Source organism: Lissotriton helveticus, chromosome 1_1 (assembly GCF_964261635.1).
Source record: "Lissotriton helveticus chromosome 1_1, aLisHel1.1, whole genome shotgun sequence".
NCBI lineage: Eukaryota > Metazoa > Chordata > Amphibia > Caudata > Salamandridae > Lissotriton > Lissotriton helveticus.
This window is the reverse complement of record NC_136057.1, coordinates 1782385930-1782402658: the sequence shown is the minus strand read 5'-3', so window position 1 is coordinate 1782402658 and position 16729 is coordinate 1782385930. Positions and strand designations below refer to the sequence as shown.

Below are 16729 nucleotides of genomic sequence, written 5' to 3'. Positions count from 1 at the left end.
CTATACACAATAGCTGTACCTCTGCACCCTTAAATTCCATATTTCCATTCATGTATGGTAAAATATAACTCCTGATCCAAATTCAGTATAGCAACTCACAGGAAAAAAGACAGATTTGAAAAAGTCAATTATGCAAAAGAAGAACTCCTATTTATTTCTTATTGACAGTGTTTCAATGGGGCGTCGCACCCCTGATTCCAGTGGTCCCCCCGTGTTTACGTTTTTCTCCTCAGGTCCAGTGCTCAGTCATAAAAGGCTCCTCAATCATATTTGTATACTGTATATTTGAATACCACTTCTAGTATGAAACACTGTCAATAAGAAACAAATAGGAGTTCTTTTGCATAATTTACTTTTTCAAATTTGTCTTTTTCCTGTGAGTGTCTCTTTACCTGGTGATTTTAGCGCCGGAGCGCTTCGGCTCCCGAGCCTTTGGGCGCCAAGGGGGCTTCGGCTCCCGAGCCTTTGGGCGCCAAGGGGGCTTCGGCTCCCGAGCCTTTGGGCGCCAAGGGGGCTTCGGCTCCCGAGCCTTTGGGCGCCAAGGGGGCTTCGGCTCCCGAGCCTTTGGGCGCCAAGGGGGCTTCGGCTCCCGAGCCTTTGGGCGCCAAGGGGGCTTCGGCTCCCGAGCCTTTGGGCGTCGGAGGGCTTCGGCTCCCGAGCCTTTGGGCGTCGGAGGGCTTCGGCTCCCGAGCCTTTGGGCGTCGGAGGGCTTCGGCTCCCGAGCCTTTGGGCGTCGGAGGGCTTCGGCTCCCGAGCCTTTGGGCGTCGGAGGGCTTCGGCTCCCGAGCATTTGGGCGTCGGAGGGCTTCGGCTCCCGAGCATTTGGGCGTCGGAGGGCTTCGGCTCCCGAGCATTTGGGCGTCGGAGGGCTTCGGCTCCCGAGCATTTGGGCGTCGGAGGGCTTCGGCTCCCGAGCATTTGGGCGTCGGAAGGCTTCGGCTCCCGAGCATTTGGGCGTCGGAGGGCTTCGCCTCCCGAGCATTTGGGCGTCGGAAGGCTTCGCCTCCCGAGCATTTGGGCGTCGGAAGGCTTCGGCTCCCGAGTCTTTGGGCGTCGGAGGGCTTCGGCTCCCGAGTCTTTGGCCTTGGAGGGCTTCGGCTCCCGAGTCTTTGGCCTTGGAGGGCTTCGGCTCCCGAGTCTTTGGCCTTGGAGGGCTTCGGCTCCCGAGTCTTTGGCCTTGGAGGGCTTCGGCTCCCGAGTCTTTGGCCTTGGAGGGCTTCGGCTCCCGAGTCTTTGGCCTTGGAGGGCTTCGGCTCCCGAGTCTTTGGCCTTGGAGGGCTTCGGCTCCCGAGTCTTTGGCCTTGGAGGGCTTCGGCTCCCGAGTCTTTGGCCTTGGAGGGCTTCGGCTCCCGAGTCTTTGGCCTTGGAGGGCTTCGGCTCCCGAGTCTTTGGCCTTGGAGGGCTTCGGCTCCGAGTTTTTAGGGAAAGAACATAGGCCCTGTGTACCTGGTTAGCAAGGGCGGAAGCATGTATTATGCCACCCCTGGCTGGCCATCTAAAATAGACACAACTGGCTGCAAGACAGCTGGGGCAAGGTGGTGTAATCACCCTTTGCTGTAGATATAGTATACCTATATCTAACCCTAAAATGAACACATATATTCCTATCAGTCACTCCTATGGCAGGCCTTATCAATCCTGGAGGCAGAGTGCTTGGAATTATGTGAGATGGTGCTCTGGCATGAGCTGAGCCTGTTTGCAGCTTGCGGAACCAAGTCCTAATAGCTGTTCCATGATAACGCTATACCATATACTCTTAAGTGCATTATAATCCTCGCGGTTAAATGCTAACTCTGGTATAACATTATCAAAACATGTCGAGTAAGGTGTCATGTGAATTGGAATACTACCCCCTCGCCAATTCTGGCGACGGGGGTAGCATTCCACCCTTCAAGAGGGACACGACATGTATGTAACTGAGAACCCCGGTTAAAGTTAACTCGAGCCTTGGCATCACAAAATGGATGCTGCCACCACAGACACAAGTCTGACCTCCTGCTGCTGGGAGTCCTTCCAGCGAGGGAGGCTTGGACAAAGGGTTTCCTGCCTTGGGAGGTGCTAGCACCACCCCAGACCGGATTTTGTGTATTGGGTAGGATAGGCCTGAAAGTAATGAGACATGCCCGGGGCACACACGGTGTCCTGTGCATACACCGGTTCAAACCAGTTGCTGGGGCATCCCTGCCCCAGCTCTGGCGGGAAACCGGACAAAGGATAAGGGGTGTAGCCACCCCCCTTCCTGGTCCCACCCAGGGGAGGGACCTAGTAAGTAGTGCAGCCAACCTTTAGCAGGATAAAGGTAGGAGCTGGTCCCATTCCAAATTAGATTAATCCTGAACTACTCTACAAGAAGAAACTCTGGACTTCGACGTTCTGCTCCACAGAAGACTGAAGAAATCTCCCTTTTGGGCAAGGAGTGTCCACCCTGCACAAGCAGGCACCATCAAGCGCCCAGTGGCTTCACTTTGTCGTCTTCCCTCGAGGATCCAGACGTCAGAGCCCGACGAGACCCGGATTCCCAGACCTCTCCGACCTCAACTCACATCTGCAGCAAAGCTGAGACCCGTGGGTGCGACGAGACACGTGGGACCGGCCATCTTGAAAGAAACTGCACTTCGCTTCCAGCACGACTCCCGAGGTAAACTCGACCAAGTGCTTTCGGGACTGAGAAGCCACAGCCCCGAGCAGCCCCTGCACCGAAGATCAGCCCTCCAGCATCCACGAGATCTGCGTGGGGCCCTTCTGCTTGTTTGCTGCTCGACGCGCTGTCTGGTCACTTGCCGGCTGGCTAGTGGCCTCCTAGACGACGAACTTTGAAATCTTTGCTGCTGGTCTGGTTGCTCCAGACTGGCCCATGCTCCCTTCCAAAAGAGGGGCACCCCGGACTCTCCTAGTCCGCACCAGACGCTTTCTCCACTCACCGCGTGGGCTGCCTTTGCCAAGGCCTGTTGACGCCGATTCCGGATCCAACACCGCCGACAGCGAAAGCCTGCGTGGGACAGCTCGTGCCTCCATCCTGGTCGTCGAAGACACCTTCTGGTCCACGTGGCTGCAGAGTCAATTGTCCACTGATCGTGACGACGACATCTGGTTCCTTCCTGGTTCCACTCCAGTCACTGGCCAGTGACTTTGAACATTGTCCCCTCTGCTTTCAGGTCCTCTTCTTCACCGATCCACCCTTGGATCGCACCGGACATCTTCCTCCTGGTCGCCTGCAGCATCTTTTCTTTCAGGCTCCATTGACTTCAACGCGAGAACCCGACACACTTTGGCACCTATGCACCCGCGGCCCGTGGGTGAGGTAACGAGAGCATTTCGGTGCCCAAGGGTAGTTTAACTGTCCTAGTGTCCAGTTCCACAGTCGTTTTAGTCCTACCTAGTCAGGATTGTCCATACTCACCTTTAACTTGAACTGTACGGTCCATAGACGTTGTTACGCATCTCGCGTGTGAGTTCACACTCTGCACACGCGTATCGTGGGCCTCCTATTACTTACCTAGAGTTAGTGTAGCGTGGTCCCATCGATCCTACAGCCTCTGGACAGCTCCATTCCTTCTATCAACTTTCACATTCCACTTACTTAGTATATGGTTTGTCGTGCCCCTAGGGCACCATTGTAATTTTGTGCAACTTATCGTATTTTTCCTAAGAGATTGTCATGTGCTTAGCCCTCTGACATCATAAAGAGTTCAGAGGTGTTTGTTATTAATAAATATACTGTTTATTTTCATAACAACCTGTGTGGTGTCCTTTCATCTGGTATTCAAGCGGTTATATTGTGGTAAAACAGCTGGCTTCACATGCCAAAAGAGTTTAGCCTAAGACTGCTTTGTCCATGCTACCATTAGGATAGCTGGTCTATAAGGTTGACTTACAACCAATCACCATAAGGGTTGTTTGGACTGATACAAGGTGATCACTAGAACTAGTGAGTATCATATCAGGCCAACTTCTTACAGCGACACATTCCTCCTTGACAACTTTTCTGTCAAAAGGTCACTGAGAAATATCCTACTGAAACTTGGTGTGCGCCAGATAATACCTAGGCACATATATATATATATATATATATATATATATATATATATATATATATATATATATATATATATATATATATATATATATATATATATATATATATATATATAGACACTAGCATACTGCCCTTGCTTGGCTAGGCACCTTTATATATTGAAACTAGCATACTGCCCTTGCTTGGCTGACTGCTGTCCTTCTGTAAAGGACTGCTGCAGCTTCTGATGACTCCCAACAACCACGGACACTGCTTTGGACGCAGCACACGTTTGCGGTCTACAGGAACCAGATTGTGCAGACTCCACTCCCATAACTTTCGCCATGTCTGCAATAGTCTTCTCAAACATCTGAGACCTGAGGTTTGCTTAATGTTAAACTGGTGTTCAGGGACTTCAGGGCAGAAGCCAAACACTCCCAAGCCAAGGATGGCGATGCAGAAGAAAGATGATCACTTTCCTGGAAGCTGTGTCAAAAGCAACCATTGCACATCAAATGCAGACACTGGATTATTTTCCCTCTACTGTGCAATTTCTTTTGCATTTCAATTATATGGCTCAGTGAGGTGCTTGAGCAACTGCTCTATCTTTTCCCACTCGTGCCTGTAGAAATCTGGCTCTTTATATACTGGACCAAAACAAGGTACACTGTGTAAAAAGTCCAGCTAAGCCCCACTTGGTTTACAGAGGCACAAATTAGATCCCAAATGCTCTCTTTTGTGGCAGTGTGGGCGAGCAGTTGGGCATATCAGAGGGTAGTGCTAAGCATTTGTTGTACCCACAGAGGTAAAAAAATTACACTAAAAAATAATTGAGACCAATTTAGAAAAATAAGTAGTATTTTTATATAAATGTTGATCCCAAGAACTTTATCATCATGTAAGTACATGTGGGATTATGAATTTTTAAAGGCAAGTAAAAGAGTTCAATACTATGCCTCTTTACGCAGCAATGCTTCGCTATGGGGGAAAAAGGCATATGTTGCATACACTTATTTGCCATTGGTTTCTGGGGGTTTCCTTTGTGACTTAGGGTCCTGGGGGGCCATGGTTGAAAGTACCACAAGCAGCTACTCATTACCTGCCCTGAGGCGTCTGGTTGCAGAGGTGCTAGTCAGATTGGTAACTGTGCCCACTACATCAGTGGAAAGAAGGGTGACACCTTTAAAGAGGCTGCAGAGGGGGACTTAGGAACAGGTCTGGGAGCTCCCAACGAGGGGCTCAGGCATTAAGGGTCCTGGGAACAAGGGAGCACTATTGGTTCGTCAGTACCTGGGCTGGGGCACTCGGGAGCAGAGTAAAAATGTCAGCTGGGCTCTGTGCATCCTAGGGCCTTGCGGTTGTCAATCTCACCGGTTGAGGGTACAAAATCAGGACTGCTGGGCAACTCTGAAGGTGGGTCTCTGCAGATCTGACGTCCCTCGATAGCTGCTCAGTCTCCGTCATTAGAGTCCAGATTGGGCTCCGTTTGCTGCAAGGGGTCCAGTTCCTTCGGGTATTGGTCATGTGTGGCTCCAGTTGCTTCTGGCGTCCTCTCACTTGGTGGGGAGACAGATTTGACCTCAGGAGCACAGGTTCCTCTTCCGGGGGGGTGGGGAAGTCTCTGGCTGAGAAATGGTAACTTGGTGGGCTGGACTTTGGTTTCGGTGCCTCCTCTACTCAAAGGGACATTGCTTGGTTATTTGTGAAGGCTGACAGTCGCTGGTCACAATTGTCGAGACTTGGAGCAGGCAGGGTTTGGAGACAAAAGTCCACAGCAATCTTCAGTTCTCACTTTTCTCACAGCTCTTCATTGTCCTCTCTTCTGAGCCGTCAAATCTAAGTTCCTGGTGTCAGGGGTGCCTCCTAAATACTCCATTTAGGGTTTTTAAGGGGAAAGACAGGTAGTCAATGGGCTACTTACCTTTAGGGTGTCTACACCCTCAATATGACCACTAACTGTGGGAAGTGGGTATAACCCCGATTCTAAAAGTCGTGTTCACTCCAGGTAGCCCACCTAAGTGGTGGTACTACCCTGACAGGGGAACAAGCATCCCGACTAGCTATTTTCCCACCAGTGCTGTTGCCAAATGGGCCTGGGGCGTGGTGGCACTTCCCCTATCTGGGGAAGCCTTGGATCGCATATCAAAAGTGGCAGATGCCTCTGAAGCCTTCTATCTGGATATGCTCATCACTTAGCCATCCTGCTTGGAGGAGGTGACAACACCTCTGGCCGGAGCAGGCATTGTTTTGCCCTCAGAGAGCGCAGGCTCTCACCTGCAGGGGGTCAGTCAGAAACCGGACTTTGGTGGCAGGCTGGTCTGTACCAGTCAGCCAGTACACAGGGAGGTTTTCAGGTGGCACCTGTAAGGTGCCCTCTGGGTGTAAGTATTAATAAATCAATCACTGTGGGCTAATTAATATGAGATGTTTGATACCAAACATCTCTAGCTTCCGTGAAGCCATTGTGTAGCTCGGGAACTCTTAACCACCAGTGTCTAGCACATCTACTCAAAATGGTTTCCCTGTCCACTTGTAGTATCTAAGAATCGACTTAGACATCACTGGGGAACATTTGCTCAAGAAGATATGTCCACACATAGTACAGTGCACCCTGCCTTATGGCTGTAAGGCCTGCTGAAGGGGTGACTTACCTATACTGCAAGCAGTATCTGCAGGCATGGCACACAGGAGGTGTGCCATGTTGTGTCTTCATTTTTCTCTGCATTATGGCACACAGCCTGCAACAGCAGTTTGCATGTTTGGGCTGAGAGGTCTCTTAGGGTGGCACAATACATGCTGCAGCCCTTAGAGACCCTCTCTAGCTTCCCTGCCCTACGTACAAGGGGTACCATTTACTAGGGACCTCGAAGAGGAGCTAAAGGTATTGCCAATTGGGAGGAACAATTGCACTGTTTTAGGAAACTAGATCTGTCACAAGGGACCTGGATAGCAGTAATCCGGTGCACTCCTGTCAAAATTGCATCAGATACAGGGCAAAAAAGAAGGGGTGTCCATGTCAAAAAAGTCCCTTTCTTATGGTACCCATCATAAATCGGCAATAAGTTTGTGCAGACAACAATTTATTCTTTCCCACAGCGACTATTCTACGACTGTCCCAGTCACAAGGGGAAATGTCCCCAGTGCCCTGCACGAAGGCTCATGTGAAGTTTTCAGGATCAGTAAATCATGGGAGATGCATCCACTTATGAACAAAGGAAAACATTATTGCTGCTTGGAGTGACAGCTCAGGTCTTGACAAAGTCTTTGTAACTTTCCATACAGCACTTCAGTTTGGTCCTCAGCATGCACATACATCTTGCTGTTCTTCTGCAAAGTGTCTCAGTAAGTGAGTTTTCCTTCCTAGTCCGAAAGCAAAATTGTGATGAGCTTCTACTAGAACTATGACCACATGATGTGTAGAAGTATCGTCCAGTGAGGAAGTCTTGACATAGTATGGCTTCAAAGATGAGCTGTCACAAGGATCTGTCTATTGGCAGCCAAGCATCATTCTGTTGATCAGTTAGCCCTAGATATTGATGCAAAAGCAGCAAGTATGCAGCAAGGTCTTGGTCAGAATGAGAGAAACAAAGTGTGCTGGGTACGTTTGTGGTGGAGCTAGTGTTTATGCGGTAATGCCTACCCTCTTTCTTCTTGTGAACAGCGTAGGACCCACCTTACTCCTCAGACAGCCACCACAAAAACAAGGCTACTTTTTATGGTTGTCTTCGGTCTCATGAAAGGAGGCGGAGCAACAACATGACTGGTGTTCAGGTCAATGTATATCATTGTTTGCAAAGTGTCAGATTTCTCTTTGTCCTTTCGGGAAGGGTGTGGCATTCTTAGAGTCAAGGATTTGTTTGACTTTCGAGTTGACCTTGGTACCAAAGGTTGGTTGGCTCAATCTTTGCTTCAAGACTCAGTGCCTCAAGTGTATTTCTGCACTGAACTGTCTCAAGTGCACTGGGTGATGCAGACTGTTGAGCCTTTTTCATTAGAGATGGATCGTTAAAAGGCATGGCCTTCTTGGGGCCATTTCTTGCCTCAGAGCCAAGGCTCCTTTCAGGGCTGAGCCGTGGAGGGAAGATGCTTGGTGTGCGGAAGGACAGTATCCGTATTAGACCATAGGTGCTATGCCCAGCCCTCTGTGCTGGAGTCAGCAGCAAGACATGTATTACTAATCCTTAGTGGGCGTTTTGTGGAGGGCCTAGGAGATTTTCGGTCTTCAAAGTCAAAATTGTTAGAGGACGAAGTTCTCCTTACATGTCCTAGAAGGGCTTCTGGAGGTCCCATCACCACTTGTCATCAAAGTGGTCTCCTTTGATGTCTTTGCCAACCATGGATGACAGACTCTGTAGAGTCCTGGTGCAGCATCACTGAATCTTGTACCTACCTTCTCTCCAGTCAGTGCCAAGCTGTCTTTTTAAAACAGAAAGCGTTACTAGAAGAACAAGCGTTTTTATTATGGTGGCTCGGCAGAGGATGTAGACCCAATGATGGTCCAACCTTTCAAATTTAAATTTAAAATTAACGAGACAACATTTAAATGATTTTTTTTACCCATACCTTGCACCTTCAAATTAATTATTCTCTTTTACATTGCCCCATGCTTGTCAAACAATTTGGTTCCAAAGCTGTCAATGTTTGAAAGATGTAATTGGCGTATGAAAAAGCAGTGTGTACGGATCTCTAGCGTCAAAATCTGGACTTTATGAACAGTAATGGAGCACTCAAAAACCATGCTTGAACCAGCTAGCGGAAAACACAATGTAAGGTAGAGTTGGTGCCCTGGTGATTGCGCATTTCAGGGAGGCATCATGAGCCACCTCAAACCCAAGTCTTATTAGAAGAAAAACGAATTGTAACACCCTAGCCCAACACAGCATGGAATCTGCAGCAGCACATGTTCAAACAGTTAAGAACATATCCATCCCCCAGGTAATGGAGTTTATAGTTTCATCATTCCTTACAGACTTTTTGATCAGGAGAACCTTCAAGAGCAACCAACCTTCAAATTACACTATTTGTTTTGAATATTGCTAAGAAAATAAAGCAATCATCTCTGCTTCATAGATATACCTTTTCTTGCTTCTGGAGGTTGCTCTGAAATATAAAAGATGAAAAACACATTAGTATGAATTTCACTGGGTAGATCATTCAGGCTGAATTTTGTTAAAAAATTCATTTTTTTAAGTTTTAATGACACATACACACCCCTACAACAGGAAGCCAGAAAGGAAACGGACGAATGATGGAAACCCTCATGGCAATTAAATATGGGTATCATTCAATATAACTTTAATCTCCTCCCTCCCTAACACAACAATAATTCAGACTCCCTACGACGCCAATGTTTCACTCTGTGGGGAGATCATGAGCATCACTGTCCCTTCGCCAGAAGGCTCCATTTTAAAAGCAAGAGGAGGCCTCTTCAGACCACTATGTAACTTTCAAAACAAGTTACATAGTGGTCTGAAGAGGCATGATGGGAAATGATTGAGTTTGTAAGAAATAGAAACAAGCATTTACAATGCAATGGTCTCGGCAGCATTAAAGGTAGAGTTATTGGCATTGCTCATTACATTTCTTTAAATCATAAATAAATGGCATGGTCATTTGATGGGACAAACCTACTAGGAAACTTTGTTAGATAGTGAGGTAGTGAAAGAGAGCGTGTTATTGACTTAGTGTATTTGAGAGTGATGTAGTGAGTGAGTAAATTAGTAATTTAGAAAGAGAGTGAATTTGTGTTAGTGAGAGTGATGTAGTTATTTTTTGAGAGTGTGTGGTGATATAGTGAGGGAGTGATACCGAAATACATAGTGATGTACTGATAGATTGAGTGAGAGTGAGATAGAGATTGAATTTTGAGTATTGTGTTAGAGTGAGAGATAGTTACTGTTATAGTTATATTGTGTTGCTGTGAGAGATAGTTGAATAGTGAGTTATAGAGTTAGTGATCGAGTAGTAAAGTGAGAGAGCGGTGTGGGGGAAGAGAGCGGTGTGGGGGAAGAGAGCGGTGTGGGGGAAGAGAGCGGTGTGGGGGAAGAGAGCGGTGTGGGGGAAGAGAGCGGTGTGGGGGAAGAGAGCGGTGTGGGGGTAAAGAGCGGTGTGGGGGTAGAGAGCGGTGTGTGGGGGTAGAGAGTGGTGTGGGGGTAGAGAGTGGTGTGTGGGAAGAGAGTGGTTCGGCCCTTCCCTCTTTCTGTCTAGTTTCACAAGGAAAGTAGCACATTCGCCAATTTATGCCCATGTTTTACAGACACTTTCATCTTTCTTGAAATGCATAAAGAATAATGTATTCTTCCAAGGTGCTACGACTGTCAAGAGTCCCATGAGTACTTCCATGAGTAAATATTTATGCATACAGAAATATAGCACGTTGTGTGTGTAAATGCAGCATATCGGTAAATCTGCATTAAAAAACGTTTTTCACGGCTTGAATATCTTTAGTAGATTCTGGACATAATCATCTTGCACACTACAATGGCACCGTAATGTGTACAATGAAGCATGGTTAAATCCGTTTACGATTTCAGCTTCATGATCTGTAAATTACTTACTTGAAGTTCTACTCCTCAGTGAAAGTATTTGCAGACCTGTGTCACTTGAGCACTTTTTTGTATTTTCAAGATAACAGATTTTAAAACGCTTGCAAGTCTCAAGTTCGTACCACAGCTCACAGGACACGGGCACACCGGGAACACAGGGAAACATAGAAAGAACAAGGCAGAATTATTTGTTGTTTGTGTGCAAACCCGACAGATCGAAACTATCACATGCATTCTCAACCTTTAAAAAAACACAAGGGGGCGTGGCCAAGATGGCGGCGAGGAGGGACACTTAGATCCGGGCTCCTCGTCGCCGTGCACCAAACACAGCCGCAGCTAGCTTCCACGGGGGCCTGACCGACACCTCATGGCTTCGAGGAGCTCCTGAATTTGCATGCTCACACTCTGGTGGCAGAGAATTGCGGATTCCCGGGGGGCGACAGACAGTGGCGGGCGCGGCCTGCCAGTCGTGCGCCGCGCTGCGGCAGCGTCCTCACGTAAAGGGCGGCCCCGGCTCGAGGTCGTCGAGGCTGGCTACAACTGGGAAGGCCCGCGCTACGCGGCCCGGGTGACGAGCGGGCAGCGCACCAACACCTCGCCAGCAGACCACGTCTCCTGCGCCTGAGAGGACCAGCATCGGAGGTGCTCCTCCGCTGCAGCACTGGGAGGCATGGGACATTGTCGCACCCCCGGTGGTCCGCAGACTGATGCGGCACCGATTAGCCTGACGCCGCTGCCGAGGATCCTCGCCCTCATCACGAACTGTAGCTCCAACTCACGGCTACAGGTAACGACGGTTGCCGCCTGGATTGGGAAGCGGCCATACCCAGCGGGCTCCTTGATCAGAGTAGAGGACTGAGAACGGTTGGGGCAGACACTGGGGGGAGTGTCTCTGTATGCGTGTCTGCATGTCTGTCTGCGCTCGTGTGTGTGTGGCCGCATTGCGTGCAGGGGGAGGTGTGCCTGGGTATGTTTGTGCTTCCCAGGAGACAGCCTGGCCGAGCGCGGCGCGTGCCAGTCGGCGCGTGCCACTTTCAAATCGCCTCAAAGGCGATGCGCGCGGCCAGGATTGTCTCCTGGGAAGCACACACGCCGACAAAAGAGCTTCGGCGGAGACGCGCTTCCGCGCGTTCAGCCGAGCCCTAAAAATGTCCATGTGAATGTATCAAAGTAAGATAACAGTGGAACAGATGCAGGTTCCGGGGAGGCGAGTGGGCGTATGATATTCTGCAGCTCAACATGCCAAGAACAGATGCATACTGTTAAGTAGCATTTTCTGTTCGAGGCATATGAGCTGCAGAAATCATACTTTTGCATAGACTGTACAGAAGTGTCCCCCTTAGCGGTGGTTACCTGCATGCGTTGCAGTGGTTTGGAAAAGGGTCTTAAGAACAGCTTGGTCTACAGCAGTTTGTTGCTTTGCCTGCACGTCTACACAATAGTGTTTGGTGAAGGTGTGTGTAGTAGACCATGTGGCTGCTTTACAAATGTGCTCTAGTGGAATGTTCCCTAAGAATGCCATGGATGCCCCTAGTTTGCGTGTTGGGTGTGCTTTAGTGGGAATTGTTAATATGCGTTTTGCCTTTTGGTAGCATATTTGAATGCATTGGACTATCCACCTGGCAATTCCAGCTTTAGAGATGGGGTTTCCTTTATGCGGTGGAGAGAAGGCTACAAACAGTTGGTTTGTCTTTCTAAAAGGTTTAGTCCTGTCAATGTAGCACAAGTTACTTACTTTCGGTAACGATATATCTGTAAGAAACAGTAGTTAGTATTAGATTTCTTACCTTAGAATATCCCCAGGCGTCAGACTGGATCCAGAAACTTTTGCATAGCAGTACCCTTGCGCGTCGGTAGGAGTCGTCTGCGGCTCCTCATCCGTCGTCGTTGGCGCCGGGATGACGTCGCCGGAGTACTTAGACGCCGCCCTCACGCGCTGACGTCAGTTCTTATACACAGCTTTTCCGCGCCAGAAACGCAGAGCCATGATAAAAACCAACACTGGTGCCATGAAACTAGGGCCCTGAAAGGGGATGACCTTAACCCTAGATATTGGTTCGCAGAACGGGGAGGATGGGTGGGGCAGTAAGGAATCTAATACTAACTACTGTTTCTTACAGATATATCGTTACCGAAGGTAAGTAACTTGTGCATCTGAAAGAAACAGGTTAGTATTAGATTCCTTACCTCAGAATAGATACCCCAGCAATACCAACCCCGATGGTGGGTCTGCGAACCAATAATCACACCAGAAAGTCCTGGATGACGGAACGGCCAAAGAAGCCATCCCTCCGGACTTGGCTGTCCAGGCAGTAGTGTCTTGCGAACGTGTGCAGTGAGACCCACGTAGCTGCCTGACAGATGTCCTGCAAGGGGACTCCCCGGCCCAGGGCATTAGTAGCCGCCGTGGCCAGAGTGGAATAGGCCCTCAGCCCAACAGGAGGCTCCTTCTTAGCCAAAGAGTAGGATGCCTTGATGCACAACACGTCCATTTGTGCACCGCCCGTCCCTTCTTAGCGCCCACGTAACCAACAAAGAGTTGGTCATCCACCCGGAACTGGCGTGTGCGATCCAGATACAATGAGAGCGCACGTTTTGGGTCCAGACGGTGGAGCCGCTCTTCCTCTTTAGAGGGATGCGGAGGCAAAAAGCAGGTGGGCAAGGTGATGGACTGCCCGATGTGGAAGGCTTTGACTACCTTGGGCAGGAAAGAGGGTCTCGTCCGCAACACAACCTTGTCCGGATGGACAGAAAGGAAAGGAGGCTTGGAGTAAAGAGCCTGGCGCTCACTCACTCTCCTGGCAGAGGTGATGGCAACCAGGAAAGCAGTCTTAAGCGTAAGAAGACCGAGAGGACAGTTATGAAGCGGCTCAAAAGGAGCGCACATCAGGTAAGTTAGAACCAGGTTCAAGTCCCACTGGGGGGAACATATGAGTGATGCCCTTCAAGAACCTATTTACAAACGGGGACTTGAACAAAGAAGACTTTGCTGAGTCCACGATGGTCGGTTGGACATTGAGTGCAGTTAGGTGTTTAAGCCAAGTTTGAGTGGTAGAGATTTTCGCGGGAGGTGAGATCAGAAGGAACTCGGTCTTCATAGCATTGAGTTTGAGGTGGTTATCGGCCAGCCAGGATTGGGTGCTTCTGATCGTTGAGTTCAGACGCATGATGTCTTTGGGGGATTGTAATTTGAGATATAGTTGAATGTCATCGGTGTACATGTGAAAGTGTACATTGGATGCTTGCAGCAAGGTGGTGAGAGGTTCCATAACTAGGTTGAACAAAGTAGGGGATAGGCAGGATCCTTGAGGGACACCTAACGATACAGGTACTGGGGAGGACATCAAGTTGTTGCTCTTGAATTTCTGAGACCTGTTGTGAAGAAAGGAGGTGAACCACTAAAGAACAGTCCCGGAAAGACCCTTTCTTGTTTTTAAGAGTTTGAGTAAGTTCTCATGTTTCACAGTGTCGAATGCTGAAGAGAGATCAAGAAGGATGAGGAGGCAGGAATCATTGTGATCTAAAATTTGGAGGGCGTCGTCAATTATGTGAGTCATAGCCGTTTCGGTACTGTGCCCTGCTCGGAAGCCCGATTGATGAGGGTTGAGGAGATCAAACTGTTCTATGTGCTTTGTCAATTGTAGTTGAACGCATTTTTCCAACAGTTTGGCGAGAGTAAGAATGTTGGTGATAGGACGGTAGTTGTTTAGATCGGTGGGGTCTGCTGTTGGTTTCTTTAGTAAAGGTGTAACTTGTCCAACTTTGAGAGAGTCAGGTATGGTTCCTTGTTGAAGTGAGCTATTGATAATTTTAGTCCAGATTGGGAGGAGCAACGGGGTGAAGTCTTTTACAGCGTTAGCAGGAAGAGGGTCATTGAGGTGATTGGATGGTTTCAGGGTGCTGAGTAGACTGTCAATTTCTTCTTCAGAGTACGTGTCAAAGGATGACCATGTCGCATTGTTTTTTGGTTCATTGGGTGTTATGCAGTGGTGTTTGGAGTAGAGGCTAGCGTCAATGAGGAGTTCGCTCCTTATGTTGTCAGTTTTTTGTTTAAAGAAAGCAGAGAAATCTTCACAGGAAGGTGCATTGCCCATAGTGTCGACTGCTTGAGGTTGTTCCTTGGATTGAGATCGAATTAGCTCGAACAGTTTTCTTGGACGGTTTTTTGCTTGGTCGAGCTGGAGTCTGAAGAAATCTGACTGAGCGTTTTATTTTCCTGAAGTATGCGTTTCTCTTTTTCCTCAGAATTCTTAGGTGCAGTGCCGAGGGAACAGATCTCCAGGTGCGCTCTGCCATTCTCATGGCCCGTCTGTCTTCATTGAGACTCCCGTCGTACCAAGGGTTAGAGATCTTGGTGGAGTCTCTTTTCAGTTGCATCGGTGCAGCCTCATTGATTATTGAGGTCATAGCGTTGAGATAGTGGTCAGTTAAGCACTGAACGTCAGTAACGTCGGTAGGGGGAAGTAGGAGATTGCAGCTGTTAGGGGGTACAGAGTTTGGATTGAGTTTCTTCAGGTCTCTTTTCCAAACTTTGGGCTTGGAGGATTGGACCGGGATACGTTTAACTTGTTCATTGATGAAGAATGTGACAGTATGGTGATCTGACCAGTCACAGGGTTGGATTGAATCAAGTTGAATAGTGCCTTCTTTGGAGATGATGAGGTCGAGGATAGAGCCTTTGTCATGGGTCGGGCTGTTGCAAATTTGGGTGAGGTCAGAGGCGTTAAGGTAGTTTTTGAGGCTATTGACCACTGCATCACTACCATCATTCCAGTGGAGATTGTAATCGCCAAGGTAAATTTGTGTTTTTTGCTGTCCTGAGTTGATTGAGATTGTGTCCATGAGTTGTTGGGAGAAGGTGAGGTTGTCCCCAGGTGGGTGGTAGATGATGTGTAGTGAACATACAGGTTTGTTTTCACTGATGACATCAAGGCAGATGTATTCACAGGAGGTAAGAGAGGGGGCGGAGACTTTAATTGCAAGCTTGCTCTTGTAAATGCATGCGATTCCACCGCCTGTCTTCCTGGGTCTGTCAAGTCTAATGATGCAGTAGTTGGGGGTTCTATTGCATGCTTTTGAAGCAGGGAGAGAACTTCCTGTTTGAGGAGCGTTAGATGTTCTGCGGACATGGCACGTTGTTTGGGCGGAATGTTGGGTGGAGTTGCAGTAAGTTCCAGGCAGTAACCGTACTGGATAATTTGTCTTACCCACTTGTCTGTAGTGATGGAATTCCAGACAGGTAGGAACTGTGAGAGTCTCCCTCCGACCGGAGTGGAATGGTCTGGAGGTAGTGGAGGAAAGTCACTGTTTGTTAGTGGGGGAGGTGCGAGTATTGTTACCTCGGCCCCTCTCCTTGTTGTTATTTCCCCTGTACCCACCTCTGAAATATCCCTTGTTGGGAGATGTTTGTGTGGGACTTTTGTAGGAGGAGGAACCAGTATCTGTACTGATGTTTTTGGATGCACCCCTATAAAAGGAGCGACTAAAGGAGCCTTGTGTAGATGGAGACTGTAATGCTCCCCTAGACCCATAGATTTTGCAGTCAGTGTCTTTTTTCATTTTATCTAATGTGTCTACAGCTGGGCCAAAAAGTTGTTCCTGATTGAACGGCTGAATGAGGATAGTAGTCTGCACTTCTTGTTTGAAACCAGAAATGCGCAACCATGCAGGCCTTCGCAATAATACACTAGTGTTGATTGATCTAGATGCAGTGTCTGCTGCATCGAGGGCACATTTAATGAATGCGTTTGTTATTAATTAGCCCTCCTCAATGAAATCATTGGCTTTGGTCTTGTATTGGGCAGGCAAATGCTGCATTAGGCCTTCAAGCGTGTCGTAGTGAGCCCAGTGGATTACGCAAAGGGAATGCGAGAAAAGGTGCCGACCCGGAGCACAGGAATTAAACCTGATGGCAGAAAAAAACAAATCTAAAAATTGAGTCGATGCTCATGCGCACTATCACCAAAAGCACAAGTTACTACTTGTGTAACAATATATCTGTAAGAGACGTTAGTTAGTGATAGATTCCTTACCTTAGAATACCCCCGGGATCCGGAAAGTTTTAGTCAGCAGTACCCCTGCGCGTCGGTGGGCGTCTTCGTACAGCTCCGCGAACGTCACTGGCATCGTAGTCGCCAAGATTTCGCCGCTGGAGCTTAGACACGCCTAT

General features: G+C 48.5%; 1 protein-coding gene across 2 annotated transcripts in view; it reads right to left on the bottom strand.

The window, feature by feature from the left end:
• The window catches only part of LUC7L2 (LUC7 like 2, pre-mRNA splicing factor), a 331681-nt gene that overhangs the window by 14006 nt on the left and 300946 nt on the right, over positions 1-16729 (bottom strand). For both annotated transcript variants that reach the window (XM_078640346.1, XM_078640339.1), the window contains one exon: positions 9092-9115. In XM_078640346.1, coding sequence (XP_078496472.1) covers positions 9092-9115 — 24 coding nt within the window. The remainder of the gene's footprint in view (positions 1-9091; positions 9116-16729) is intronic.